The sequence below is a fragment of the Platalea leucorodia genome (assembly GCF_965183815.1).
Source record: "Platalea leucorodia genome assembly, chromosome: 15".
In the NCBI taxonomy this organism is placed as follows: domain Eukaryota; kingdom Metazoa; phylum Chordata; class Aves; order Pelecaniformes; family Threskiornithidae; genus Platalea; species Platalea leucorodia.
In genome coordinates this window covers 7,621,997-7,636,315 of record NC_138837.1, presented here as the reverse complement: position 1 = coordinate 7,636,315, position 14,319 = coordinate 7,621,997, and the positions used below count along the sequence as shown (strand labels likewise).

Genomic DNA, 14,319 nt, shown 5'->3' with positions numbered 1-14,319 from the left:
GAAGGAGGGAGGAAGGAGCTTGGGGTTGTTTGGTGGGGTTTTTTTTTGCTCCTTTTGCTTTTTTTTCGTTGTTATTATTATAAGAAGTAGAAACTGCCGTAAGCTGCTGGGACAGATGAATGCCAATGAACGTGGGGCTGTGAGGAGACGGTGCACAGCCTCTCGCCTCGCTGCAAAGTAAGTGCCCAAGGCAGAGACGCTGTGCGAGGGGGAAGGGAGCAGGGCCGAGGGGGCACCCAGGGGTGCGGGGAGGGCTCGGTGTGGTGGGCTGCCCTCGCCTGCCTGAGGGAATCCCATACAGCCGAGGGGTTTGCTGTGTCCTGGTGTGGACAAGAGGGATGTGCCGGCTACCCTGGGGTGTGCACAGTGGCCGGGTCCCAGCTCGGTGGGACTTTGCAAGAGCTGGAAGAGGAGGGGGCGCAGGGATGCAGGTTTTGCCCACGCTGGCCAACGCAAAAGTCCCCTCTCCTGGCAGAGCTGGCCAGGTGGGCTCGGGATCTGATTCACTCTGATGGACCGTGCGTAAGAAAATTCATTCCCCCCTCCCTGCCCTCTGGGCTCCAGCTTCCATCACTTGGTGCTGCTGGGAGGGGGGGGTCTGGAGATGCCCCGCACCCAGTCCCCTGTCCCCCCCTCCCTGGGGAAGCAGGGCAGGGTGAGGAGGGGAGCAGGGGCAGGGGGGGGCTTTACTGCTGCGAGCCTGAGCCCCCTCCACAGGCTCCCAACTGCCTCCGCCAAGCCCCGAGCCCAAGGGAAGAGCCGCGTCGGGTACCTTGGAGCCCGGGTCCCTGGCCAGCCCGGGGCGCGGTGGGTCGAAGCCAGCCCGGGCAGAGGGCTCCTGGCCCCGGCAGGCGAGCGCGGAGGAGCGGCGGTCTCCGGCAGCAGCCTCCCCGGCCCCGGGGCCTGTGCGTTTCCTCCGTGCAGCCTGGAAGGGGTCTTCAGTTGCTTCTCGGCAGCTCTTCTGTCCGAGAGAGTTTCTTTTTTTTATTATTTATTTACTTTGTGTTATTTTTTGCAAGTGCTTCAGTATTACAGAGGAGGGCAGCAGAGAGAGGCAGCAGAGACATCCTTAAATAATTTTCATTTCTCAAAATCTGCCTTTTCCTCTTCTCTCTAAGTCCAGAGGAGAGATCCTTGGGGGGGTGGGAGGCACATCTGCACTGCAAATAAAAATAATAATTACAACCACCAACCAACCAAGCAAAAACAAAAAAGTAACAGCTAAGAAAAAACACTTTCAATCAAGGACTTTGGAAATCAGAGATCACAGAAATTGTACCATTAATAAGGAGGAAAAAAAAAAAGGCAAGAAATCCAGCGACCATGAGCCAGCCTGGCTTCCTAGCGTGTACTTTCTGTTCTCTCTCCTTTTTCCCAAGGTAATTGCAGTCTGCCGAGAGGGAGTTAAATGGGATTAAAAGATCTGTGTAAGCAAAAGGACCCAGAAGAGAAGGAGGAAGGAGTGAGCCGTCCGGGCCAGGGGGTGTCTTTGACACAGCTGAGCCCCTTAGAGAGGCAGAGAGCTGAGCTCCTGGGAAGGATGTACCCACAAACCGGCCTGTCCCCCTTTTTCTGATGGATTGCTGCAAAAATTGCCCGAAAGAGACAATGCACTAAACGTGATGGAGCCGGAATCAGAGCCGGTCTCCAGACTCAGAGCTACAGCAGCAGGCAGGGGGTGAGTACAAAGTCCGACTTCTCCCGGCGCCGGGGAAGGGGCATCCCGGGCGGGGATGGGGGTGCCGGGGGATCCCGGGAGGGCTGCGGGAGGGGAGAGGCGGCCCGAGAGGGGAGCTCCGCTCCCGGGTGGCTGGGGATGGGGTGGGGGAAGACATTCCTTCTGCCAGGGGGTGATGTGAAAACTCCTGGGCTGGAGAGGAGAATGGGCTGGGAGAAGGGAGGCCGCGCGGGAGCGGGAGGGTGGGAATGGGGCTGGGGTGTGCGGAAAGGGGGTGAGAGCGGGGGGCTCGGGGCCGGGAAGGGCAGGAGCCCCCCCCCCCCCCCCCATTCCCACGTTACCCGGGGAAAGGAGCTCGCAGCCCGGGAACCGGTCCGGGGGGTGGGCGCCGATGTCGCGCCCACGCGAGATGCAGGAACGGGCAATTCCCGCTGCCCATCGCCCCCCGACGCCCTTCCCGGGCGGGGGCAGGGGCAGGGGCAGGCTCCCCAGCCCTCCCGGGAGCGGGGGAACGCCGCTCCCTGCCCCGGTCCCGCGGGGACGTGGGGGCACGGGTACCTGGAGGTCGCTGCGGCCGCGGTCCTGCGGGCTGCGGCGCGGCCGGGGGCAGGCGGCGCCGGGCGGCATTGCTCGGGGGCTGCGGAGCGCGGGGCACCAGCGCTGCTTCCCAGCCGCGTGCCTATTTATAAAAAAATTGCAGCACACACCCTGCCCGTTGTCTTTCTCACAGAGCTGGGGCCAGCTTTTACTATTTTCATTGTTAAATTTGTTGTTGTTGTTATTTTCCTGGGGACTAGCAAAGGGTTAATCCCTCTGGTTGCGTTGTCGGATGTAATGATGATTTACCGACACTCCCTTGGAAAGCCTGGGATTCTTCTGCCTGGCAGTTTGAAAAAGTTGTGTACAGGGTCCCTCTGCTCCGGCCAGGCTGGGGCTGTGAGATGGGCTGCAAGGGTGGAAAGGGGGCGAGGGGATTTGGGGGCACCCCCCTCCCCCGCGGGGGTCGCCGCCCCGGCCGCGCAGCGCTGGAGCCCGGCCGGGGCTGGCCGTGCAGCTCCCGTTGCAGGCTCAGCGCAGCTCTGCCTGCCTGCACGGCTATCCGTGAAGTTATGCGGCGATCAGAACCGCTCCAAGGCGGCAACCAGCTCTCCTTGAGAAGTTTTGTGTGTGTTTATATACTCACAAGGACCCAGTTTCAGTGCTTTAGGGTTTTGTGGTTTTTTTTCCCCAGATGTGGCTATGGCACGTCTGGAGATGCTGGTAACTGCAGCGTCTCCCAGTTGTACCTTTTTAACGTTGGGCATGGTCTAGAGGGAAGTGGCACCCTGCGAGGGTGGCTGTCTCTCAAAAACGGAGTTGAAAGGGGAACAGACAGATAAAGATTCCTTGGAAAGACCAAGAGCAGCACGGCGTCGCAGCGAGGGGAAGGGCCCCGATGCCGGGGGGATACTTGGTAGGAGGCACGGTCATTTCACAGAGTACCAATTTCTGAGCAGGATGGAGAAGCTGACCACAATCGTGCTGCAGATGAGGACAGGGAGATCCTGCTCGAGTCCCAGGGCAAGTTGGACCCTGCCGAGGCCAGGGTTAGGAAATGGGGACCCAGGAGGAGGCAGCGTGGCTGCCTGCTCGCCGGAGGTCTGTGTCCGTTCTTGCATCTCGGTGTCCCAGGCCAGCAGTGTGCACAGCCGCACGGGGGCCGAGTGTTGCAGTCCCATGGGAAATCTGTGCTTTGATCTTTTCTGGTGACTCTGAATATGTGTGCCTTTTGTTCCCAGGATCTCCTCTGGGTTAAATACCTCGCCAGCGTGCTGCTGATCCCTTCCCTCCTCAGCAGAGGTCGCTTGCTACCCTTCGCATTATCTCTCGATGGGCTTTTTGGTGCCGGGTTTTGATTTGCTTGGCAGAGTTGAGTGCTGTGCATGGCACCATTCCCACAGCTGGATGTTCCTGTTGAGGCGGTTAGTCGTGGAGAGGGTCCTCTGAGCCCACAGCTGGCTTGTGCCTGGGCTCGCCAGGCCACTCTTGTGCTGCCAAGCCTCCCTCAAGGTGGGTGAGGGTGGTGCTGCCTGAAGGCAGCTCGGAATGGGAACCTTCTGGTGTGTTCCCACATGGCACCGGGCGTCCCGCTTGTCCTGCAGCATCCTCTGAGAGGGGCTGGTGGCTGGGGAGCTGCCAGAGCTGCAGGAGACCCATGGATGGAAGTGGGAGGGCTGGCTCACCAGGGAAGGAGAAGCAGTTGCAGAGTGCACTGAAGCCTTGTCCTGGCTCGAGCAGCCAAAGCTTGTAAAACCAGAAGAACACAAAGTTTGACATGCTCTGCAAGCTTAAAATGCCCCTCTTGATCATTTCCATTGATGCATTTTTACTGAGCAAAGGCTCACTAAACCACAGAAGAAGGTGTTGCATTCAGCTATGCATTGAGCATGCATCCAGACCATAGCACCTGTGCTGTTCAGTTGTGGTTGTGCCACCTTGGCCCCTTCCAGCCCCAGTGCCGCGTGCTGGCCGCGGAGGAGGCTTGCCTGATGCTCCTGGAGGCCTCCCATGGGTGCCTGCTTGTTGTCACAGCCCTGGGTGGGTTGGCGTGATGCCTCTCTGGGGGCCGCCTGGCCCACGTGCTGGATGAGAAAGCCACAGGCACAGTGGTACAGCACCCACCTGGCACCACCAAGGTAGGTCAGCCCCTAGGAAGGCCTGGAAGGGCTGGAGGAAGGCACGGCTCCTGTTTGAAGAGGAAAAGACCATTGCATGCAAGCCGGGCAGGTGATCTGGGGACAAATTATGGCACTGCTGGGCAAATTCAGCAATGGGAGCAACAGGCAGGCAAATGATGTGTGTGTGCCTTGGGGTAGAGAGGAGGCAACTGCACAGCCTGCTGGAGCTGTGTCCCAGGAGGGAAGGGCAGTGTCACAGCCAGGGTTACAAGCTGAAGTCCAGTGTCCAGGTCCCCCCCGCTGCGGCCTTGATGAGCCACTCTGAGCAGGTCCTTTCAATAAAGCTCCAACTTCATCCCCTTTCTGCGATGGGTTGAGGGGATAAAATCTGCCCTGCTTGAAAACAACGTTTATGGAGATTACATTATTGACCAAGTGTCGCTGGGTCTTGTGGTGAGGGGGCTGTAGGAAATCTCTGACCAGAGACGAACACAGAGCATGTGGGGGTTTTTTTCCCCCCTCTCTCTTTCTTTGCCAATTTGTTGGGGGCATAAGTAGAAATGACGGACGCTTACTGAAGTGCAAATGGAAACAATGGGGAATTCTATACGGCTCTGCCAAACCCCATTCACAAAATGAAGGAATGCAAAGGCGTTTGTTGGAAGGACAAAAAAGGAGTTAGATGACAGATCATGCTTAGCACTTGTGTTTGTGGAGGGCTCCAGTTACTAACTGAGAACACAAAGGCCAGGGCCGGTAGCGAGTGTTGTCACTGCACGCAGCAGCAAAGTCAATAACCCAGGCAGACGGGGCGGTGAGCAGAGGAGACCACCTAACGGGTTGTCAGGGAAGATCCCCCGTTGTCGGAAGGTGCTGGGAGGTGTCTGGGAGGGGGTTTCAGTCGTCACAGCCTCCTCAGGCACCCTTGCATCTAGCAGGTGAGGAAGCAGGCTGTCCCCAGCAGGAGCTCAGAGGAGCTGGTTAGCTCCGGGCCAGCTTTGTGCAGTGAATACATAAGCTCTAGTTCCCAATTAGGAGGACAAGGACCAGTAGTTTGAAACCCATCAGCCCTCCATCTGCAGGTAAACCCTTGAAAGACCAAGGTGCGAGGTGTCTGCAGGAGGGAGGATTGGCCGCACTGATGCTTCATCTCCACGTTCTGTGTACCTGCAGATCTGCTTTTCCCTCCCGGAGAAAACCTAAAAGGAGCTATAGGTGCTGGGGGAGCAAATATGCATCCAGACCCGCCTTGTGCCTGGCCGATACGTAGGCTTTTAGGAGAGCAGAGCTTCTTTGCAGCACTTGAGCCCTCCTGCGGTACCATTGCCAGGAGCTGAGGTCCATCCCCTTTGCGAATGCCATTCCACCCTTTCATCGGGGCCGGTGGCCCGCTCTTAGGCTACCAGAGGCCTCTTCTGAAGGAGGCAGCAGCTTTTTCTGGGCCACAGTTGCCAAAACCCTGAGGTAAACCTCTACAGGCACAGCACTAAGGGCATTTTCGTCCTGAATTAAGATTAGATTTGACAGAAATGGTGCCAGAATTCCCTGGGGATTTCTGTGTTTGCACACACGCCCCAATCTCTGGGGCAGGGTGGAGCAACTGAGACATTCCTGTTCAGGATCACCCCAGGGATGGGTTGGAGTCTGGCCTAGAGAGGTTCCCATCCTCTTGGCCTGCTGGAGTCTCCAGTAATAATGGTGGGATGATCTTTGAAACCCTCCGCTTCGTACTCTGCTCGGAGTCCTGCTAAAGCTCAGGCAGCCGCACTGACATCCCACTGCTTCATCCCTTGCCCTCATGGCTGCACGTGCAATGAATCCGTAGTTGTCATCTGAAAATCTGGTTTGAGAAACGTGTGCCCAGAAGCAGTGGGTTGGATTCTGGACGCTTTGTGTACTTGGATGACATTTTGGGGAGCTTTTTTTGAACATTCAAATCTTGGAGGGGTATTGAATTTCATTATTCCCCACTTAATATCGACAGTTTCTAGATAACTCTTAGATTTCTCAGTATTTTGAAATGACCATGGAAATGTATCGATCTGGGCCATATCTGCTTGTCTGCTTTCTCCTTTTTCTTCAAAATGTAGGTGCTGAATGGGGGTTAAAAATGAATTCCATTTCAGTCATCTCGGAAACTCTCCCCTTGGTATGCCGAGTTTTGTAACAGTGCCTGCGTACACCAGACAAAATCTTTGGCTGGAGGTGTAATCAGTAGCTGGTTTATGCTGCAGAAAAGGTCCAGCAAAGGACTGTGCAGGGTCGATACAGGGACATCTACATAATGATACGTTCCCTTTGCTCTCTCCAGAAACCGCAAGTGAGAGGAGAAATACCATAGTTTCCAGCAGCCCCAGAAAGAGAGCAGAAATCTGCTGTGCAAAGGGTGATACTAGCACAAAGTAAGATTTCTACGCCAAAAAGCTGGGAGTGGAATTGATGCCATGGTGCAATTTAAAGCCTCAGTATGTAGGCTGTGATTTTTTGTTTTCTGTTGACTGTCAGAACTGCTTGGGAGTCTTATAAAATATCACTTCCCATTACGTGCAAAGGATCTTAAGCAATATAGACTTTTTCTTCTTTTAAAATACATTGTCTGATCTACAACTAGAAATGAGATTCGCCTTTCTTGCAAAGCAATTTTCAGCATCCAGCTGGCTTTCTGGTCTTTTGGACAGAAGAAAATGCACCTGAATGGAGGAGAGTGGGGGGAAATCGTTTTTCCACCCTGCAAGAATGTTTGCAATTTCAAAGACATTTCCCCACCGTAAATGAGGGAGAAAAAAAAATATTAAATGCTACTTTGGGCCCTTGTAATATTTACTTCAGCTTTGACCCATCCTCGAAGCAAACGATGTCAAAACCATTTGAACTTTTTTTTTTTTAAGGCAGGGGCAAAACTTTTAATTCAGAAATGGTGAAATTGTTCCAACCAGTTCTAGAAATTGTAAAGTGGAGAATTAGCTGATCATGACTATTTTACAGGTTGCTTCAGCTTTGCCAAACTTTTTTTTTATCGATAATTCCTGACCAAGCCTACCCTAGAGACTGCGGCCTTACTATTGTCTTTAGTTCAGTGTAGTGCTTATTCCTCTGTTACAGCAGCCAGTGGGTGTCAGGTGAGAACCGGTATGTTCAACAGGATTTTTCCTTTACTTTTGCTCTTGAGGTTGTCACCCTGAACGTGACTTTACTGGGGCTATAGCAGCCAGACACACTGCGCAAGCCACCTGGAGAGGCGATAACCCTTCTTTAGCCCCCGAGCCACAACTTGCTGCTCTCAGAAGTCTGATTTCTTAATGCTCAGTAAAAAGATGGCAAATGAGTCTGGAAGCTGAAAACCACAGCTTTGCAATTGTATGATAATTGGCAGGCGTGATTTCACTAGGTCTCCGGATTGGTGCGTACCGCCACGTGCAGGGATCATAGAATCGTTAAGGTTGGAAAAGGCCCTTAAGATCATCGAGTCCAACTGTTTATCACTGCCAAGTCCACCACTAAACCATGTCCTCGAGCACTGCGTCTACCCGTCTTTTAAATACTTCCAAGACCTCCTGCCTGTCCTGAAGCCCCAGCAGAAGTGGTGCGCTAGACCTTCTGGTTGCTTTTTGTAGGAACTCCTCAGGAGCTTGTTCTTGGCTGCTACCTGCATGCACGTGGTCCTCACTGGGAAGATACTAAAATCACCATCCAGGCTGACAAGTTTTATTGCTGGTCTTTGCACTTCTCTGTCCCTCTCTGTTGTTTCTTGCCTTGCACTTTTGACGCTGGTTAGTCCCCGTGGACTGATCACAGGAGTTTGCAAAAAGTAGCTACGCAAAATTAAGCTGTAGTCAGTAGCTTCAGTTTGCTATAAAGGGAGTTTGTCTGCACTGGAAAACTTTTAGGGTTCACATGAGCTTGCATCATAGGTATTTGGGGGCACTTCTTCACCTAGTGACTATAGCAGTGGGATCCTCATTCTGGTATTCCAAGGCCCTAGGCAATAAAAGAAAGAAATGCCTTTAGTGGGTAGCTCTTGATAGAGTCTCTGGAAATCACTGGTTGTGGGAAGAAGCCGAGATAAAGGCAAGGTGCGTTTGATAGCTCTATATAAGGAGAAAAATCTTCCTTTACTATTGCTACTCAAGTTGCTTATGCAATCCTGTTGCTGCAAAGTTGTAACGGAAAAAGAGCCTGCATTATAAAATTCTGCAATAATTAACAGCCCCATCAGTCACAGGTCTGCCATTTGGAGCTGCTTTTGCTTTTTCCATTAAGTTGGTAAATTTTGCCAAAGTGTTTTTCTTCAGTGTTTTGGCATTCGGCCCCACTCTCAACTCTTACGGTATTGGCTGTGCGAGGGGTCCAGGCGCAGGGCTGAGGCCAGCTGGATCCCACGCTGCGCATTCGTCTCCTTTATAGCCCCGTCAGTGTCGCTGGAATGAAATTACGTGCTGGATTTTTCCCCTAAGGCTTATTCCCCTCACTCTGTTGGTCAACGGGGATTTTGGAAGCAAATTTGGGTTGTGAAGGTATCCCTCCAAAAAAAGATCTGGACTTCAGTTAGGTGTGTTGTGTGCACCAGCGTTTGTACGTAGCCGTACAAATCTGATTCTCACCAGAGAAAAAGGGTTCTTAACGCCTGGGAGTCCTGCTGCCGTTGGAGTTCACGTCATGTTGGTCACCTCCTTCCCATCATCTTCCTGAGCTCTCATCGGGCAGGCAAGCCCAGCTGCTGATACCTGGCGAGGTCTTTGCTCCATGCACGTGTGGAATTGCGTCCACATCTTAAAACTCCATTGCTCCTTTAGAGGTGAGCACGGAAACGCAGGCCTTTCCGCAAAGTGGATTTTAGCCTCTTTTAAGTCATAAAAAGACTTCTGCTAGAGGTAGCCTTGAAGGATCATCCTATTCTGCTTCCTTTCCTACCTCCCCTGAATGAACTGGGACAACGGCTCTCCTTGTACTCAGCTGTGTCTTCAGCCCGAGAGCTGTGTCCCATGGGATGAACTGGGCAGAAAACACCCAAGTCTCCCCAGCCGGAGATCTCTTGAGCATAGTGAGGGTTTCCTGGTTAGCACATGGCTGGCTATAGGACATGGCGAAAGAATAGCGTGATTTGGCTATTCCAAGCTGTTGTTCCTTCGTGCATAAACTAAAGCAGCCCCCGAGCTCCTGATATGTGCAGCCCAGTGTTGGGGTAATGGAAACAGCAAAGAATGATGTGGTTCATCTCATTTGTTTCCCAGCTGATGCAGGGCCACTCCAGCATTTAATCCCTTCAAGCCTTAAAATATTAGTTAGCGGCTGGATTCCTGCATGGATTTTTACATTCAAGGCCAGGTTTCCCCACTGATGTGTAAATCACTGTGGCTTCACTTGAGCTGGGGGACAGAGCCTCCTGCACTGGGTGAGGATCTGGCCCAGGGTAACACATTGCCTCAGAGGATGCTTTCATGGGCTAAAGCTGAGACTTGATGGCAGGAGAAGAGTGGTCCCTAATCCCATTTGATAAATGATTTGTCTTTGCCAGATCTGAGGAGAGGAGCAAGCTGCACTTTGGCATTGCTTTGCATGTCCCAGTGTTCGCACTGGCTTGGCTGAAATGAAGAACAACCTGTGGATGTCCCACACTGCTTTCTTCTGGCTGAGGACTTTGTAGTTTACATTTTTGTCTCTGTTCCTCCAGCAGCTCTTGCTGATCAAGCTGTTAAATATCATCTCCAGAAGATGAAGGAATTCAATCTTCAAACTTTCCACTGACAGTTTTAAATGAGCTTAACCAAGGAGTTTCCTATGTTCGTTATTTGGCTACAAATCGAGGAAGTTGGCGGGGGAAGCGGGGGGCTACAGCTACCTATCTGGTAAAAGTGTTCCTCTCCGCTGGCACTTCAAGGCTTAGTTTAGCTAACTGAAAGGTTTGCCCAGTTCCCTCGCAGGCATGAAAGGGTCTGTGAGTGCACTGCGCTTGGGAGTCTGCAGCTCTCACACTTTCTAAAATTTCCTGCCATACCAAGCTAATGAGAAAGTCATTAGTGGCAACAGGAGAGGGTGCTGAGTGGTTAGAAGCTGCCTTCATCTTTACATCTGGGTGTAAAAAGAGGAATAGATCCATGTAGGATTTCATATGTTTAAAATGTTTTTAAGCATGTAGTAAAGCAACAGGACTCAGAGTTTGTTTGCTGAGATGCGGGTGACACGTCACTGCACGTCAGCCCATTTTCTGCCTGTGTCCTCACAGACATGCACTCCTGGCATATCTTTTGACCTTCCAATTTTGAATTATTTCTCCATCCTCTTGCATTTCTGGTGTCCTAGATGGGATGAGTGCCAAAGAGTAGCAGTGGCGAAGGGACGACTGACCTAGCACTGATGATATTACGTCTCAAAACACTGGTGTGGTCCCCTCTAATACCAGCGGGAAAACCTTCCACTGAACCCAGCGGGCTTTAGATGACTTTTAAGTAGTAAAATGAAATCTTAGCCAGAAGCAAGCGCTGTTCTGCCAAGCACCCATTCTTCATTTCCCGGAGACATGTGGAGACTGCCACTGACTTCAATAGACTTGTGATCAAGGAGAAAGCCCTTTACAGAGGGGCTACTTTTTGTTACTCATGTTGTAGAAACTCATTATTTTTCTTCTCTCCCAATTTTAGGGGATTCTGCTTTCTCTGGACTGTATTATGTTTTACCTGGTTCCTGGGATTCACACAGGGAAATTCTGAAGGTAAATTATACTTTTTTTCTTTTTTTTTTTCTCTCCTCTTTCAATCAAAGTAAAAGCCAAGGGCTTTGGTATCAGTTTAGGACCATCATTTAATAATATCTGAGCCTCGTGCACAGAATTAAATGCATTTATTGGTGATCTTTGCAGTACTGATATGACGCAGTTAACAGCTGGCAAAAGAACCAGTTTTTTACAGGTGATTACATGCCCCACAGGATTTTCAGAAGTGCCTGTCTGTCTGGTGGGAATGAAGCGCTTTGTGTCTAAAATGTCACCGGCATCTACCTGCACTCGCTAGGACTTAACTGCTTTTTTAGAAAGTGCCCCTTGAGGCTGGGGCATTAAGGAATTAAGCGTCTCTGGCAGACGGTTTTTTTTCCTTAACTTGAATGCAACCCGATCATGCCTGTGCAGGCACATAGGATGTTGTGCATAAAGAAATGATGTGAGTTCTAAAAGTAAAAGCAAATTTAAGGACAGAAAGTCCCACAAGAGTGGTTAATAGTAGAATGACTATGTCTGGCTCGGTCCCTGTGCTGTAGGGGAAGTATTCTCTAGGGGAGTGAGCATACACCTTCACCCTATCTTTACACCCCTTCTCCAGGCATCCCCTCCCCAGCGCTGCTGGGACAGGACAAAAGGTTGGGCTACAATAATCAGTGACCCCACAGAGGAGACAGAAAGCTTCAGAGTCAACAAAAATAAAAATAAATCTGTCTTTTACAGTTGATAGTGGGAGCTGAGCATGTCTGCAACATCTGTTTGTAAAGGAGCCATCTCCTCTTAAAATAGCAACACCTCTTCCACATGGATGCTTTACACGAGTATATGCTGGAACTGAACAGCCTCCTCTGCAATCGGTAGACAATAAGTGGACTAGCAGGCTCCAGGGCTCTCCTCTTAGTCTCCAAAACATGAAGGAAAAATAGAAAGTTGGTCAATGCTCAGCTGTAAGCCAGCCCATGGAGCACTTTTTACGGGGGGGGGGGGAAAATACATCCCTGCCATCAGCAATTTTGAAAAATGTAATATTTTCCAAATTCTGCTTCAGTGTAAAAGAGGTGAACATCTGGCTGAATTTCTTAGTCAAGCAGTTTTCAGAGCAAGTTTTATGTCAGCTCATAAAGAGGCAGAACAAATACTGTGTCTTGGCGTCCCTTTTTTCAAGTAGATTTTAATATGCTGTTTAGATTCATCTTTCTCCATCATTTTACTCCCATGATAATTATGGGATGGTGCTATGTCTTTTGATTGTTACCATCAATCTAAAGGAAACTCTTTCACTTCACTCTTACTGCATTACCTTAGTGTGGTAGATAACTTCCCTCTGAGATACTTTCTCTGTAATAAAGGAATTTAAAAAATCTTTCTTGCTTTCCCCACAGTCAGACACAGGCTGCCCTTCTGGGTACCAGACAGTAAAAACTTCCAAGGAAGCAAAGGCTGTAAGGAAACGTTGGTGACCTGAGACTGGATTATCACTCAGGATTTTCAACCATGAGATTTATAAAAGCAAATAAGAGCTTGTTCGTAGATTTGTGTGAGGATGAAAGTAAGGCAATGCCGCGGGCTTTTGAAAGCACTGCAGTTATTGCTATAAGGCTTAGGGGTCTTCCTGCACACTGGAAAATCGGGGATGATTTTTCCATAAGTGTTACAAATCCAAAAGATCATGAGGTTAGTGAGTTCACCTGATGTGCACTGACTGTCTGGGCAGTAACTTTTGGAAATGTAGCGTTTATTCAACCCAATTTTGGCTGTGGGCATCACATCTCAGCTGCTGGAATCTAGGAAGCTGTAAGTTATTTCTCTCCTGCCTTTTGGCTTCTCTTTCTTGTAAAGCTTTTTGCGTGGGGAAAACGGGAGGGAAAGAAAGAGATGGGTAGGAGAGCAATAAAACATTTTATCCCCTCTTTCAGAAATGATCATGTGATTGTTCAGGAATCTCTGTGCATCTCACTTCATGCACAGAGTCTGCTAGAAGTTTTTCCCAGTTGCTCAAATGTTGCTACAGGAATGTTGCAGCTAGCTTCAAGGTACCTGGGACCAGGCAGCTCTAAGTGAATGGGTTTTTTAAATAATGTGTTTTGATGGAAAAATCTACAGAAGGAAAAATTTGAAGGGGAAAAAATGCTTTGCTAAACTTGGAGCTACTTAAGGAAGCCAAAATTACCTTGCATCTTACGTTAGTTGATGACATCCCATCATCCCGAGGGATGTGCCCCACCAGCCCAGGGCAGTCAGCATGGGATGGAGAGGCAGACGGGCTGGGTGTGCGGGAGCCCTGAGCTGTGTGCCTGGACCTGGTGCTGGAAAATCCACATACATGTCCTGCATGAGGTCTGTTTTAATCAGGTTTTGCGTAGGCATCTAGAACTTGGCTCTACCTTAGTGGGTTTTGAGTGAAAGGAGTGGTTGGGTTGTGCTTTTTTTTCCTTTTTCTTAAGCACTGTTGGATGCAGTTGCTAACCAGGCAGTTGGATTGGTGTTGCAAACAGCAGCGGCATCCTCTGAGCAGGGAAACATCCTTATGTCTTTGCAGAGCAGCTACCAAATGAATAGCTCCTGGAGTGTAAACCATCTCTGCCTAGTAGAGATACGCCACTGTCTGTCTCTGGAAGAGAACCTTATAATACATATAGAAATTGGAAGCTGGAGTCTAGCTCCTAGTTTAAGTGGTAAATTTATTTCCTTACAGCTAAATCCTGATGCCTTTGAAGTCTGTGGCAAGGGTCACACTTGACTTTGCTAGAGACAGGCTTTGGCCTTTACTGTTCCATGGGCTCTGGAGATTATCCAGTATGAAGATACTGCTGTGATTCCTATATTCAGTGCTCTACCTCTGCTATGCTGAGGGACAGCCCCGTTGGGCAGAAAAACACTGGGGGACCAAGGATTTCTTACTATGGTGGAAGTGCCATTATTAACACTTATATATGCTGTGCAGTAAATTATCCCCTCTGCATAGAGAGGGAAAATTTCCATCCCCTGTCACATCTGATGCATCTTCTCCAGGGTAGTCTGCTAGAAAATGAGTCAAGCTGAGGGAGGTAGGAATAAAGCTGAGCTCAGACAAAGTAAATATTGATTGACTTGGTCTTACATACAAAAATGGCCAAGGTTTTTGCCAAAGTCAAGGAACAGAGGTTTTCTCGTTATCCTTCTCCCTTCCTGGCCAGCAACATTACAGGCCTCAGACTGGCTAGAGTCTACAACCCTTCTGGCCAACGCTGAGGATCTAAATTTTAAGTGCCCATTCTCCAAATATTGGGTAT

General features: G+C 50.2%; 1 protein-coding gene across 1 annotated transcript in view; it reads left to right on the top strand.

Moving 5' to 3' along the window:
- Nucleotides 1–1,622: 1,622 nt before the first annotated feature.
- Nucleotides 1,623–14,319, top strand: part of COL27A1 (collagen type XXVII alpha 1 chain) — a gene marked incomplete at its 5' end in the record, with an annotated part of 160,917 nt that continues 148,220 nt past the window's right edge. The window contains 2 exons of the mRNA XM_082327669.1: nucleotides 1,623–1,678; nucleotides 10,974–11,044. Coding sequence (XP_082183795.1) covers nucleotides 1,623–1,678; nucleotides 10,974–11,044 — 127 coding nt within the window. The remainder of the gene's footprint in view (nucleotides 1,679–10,973; nucleotides 11,045–14,319) is intronic.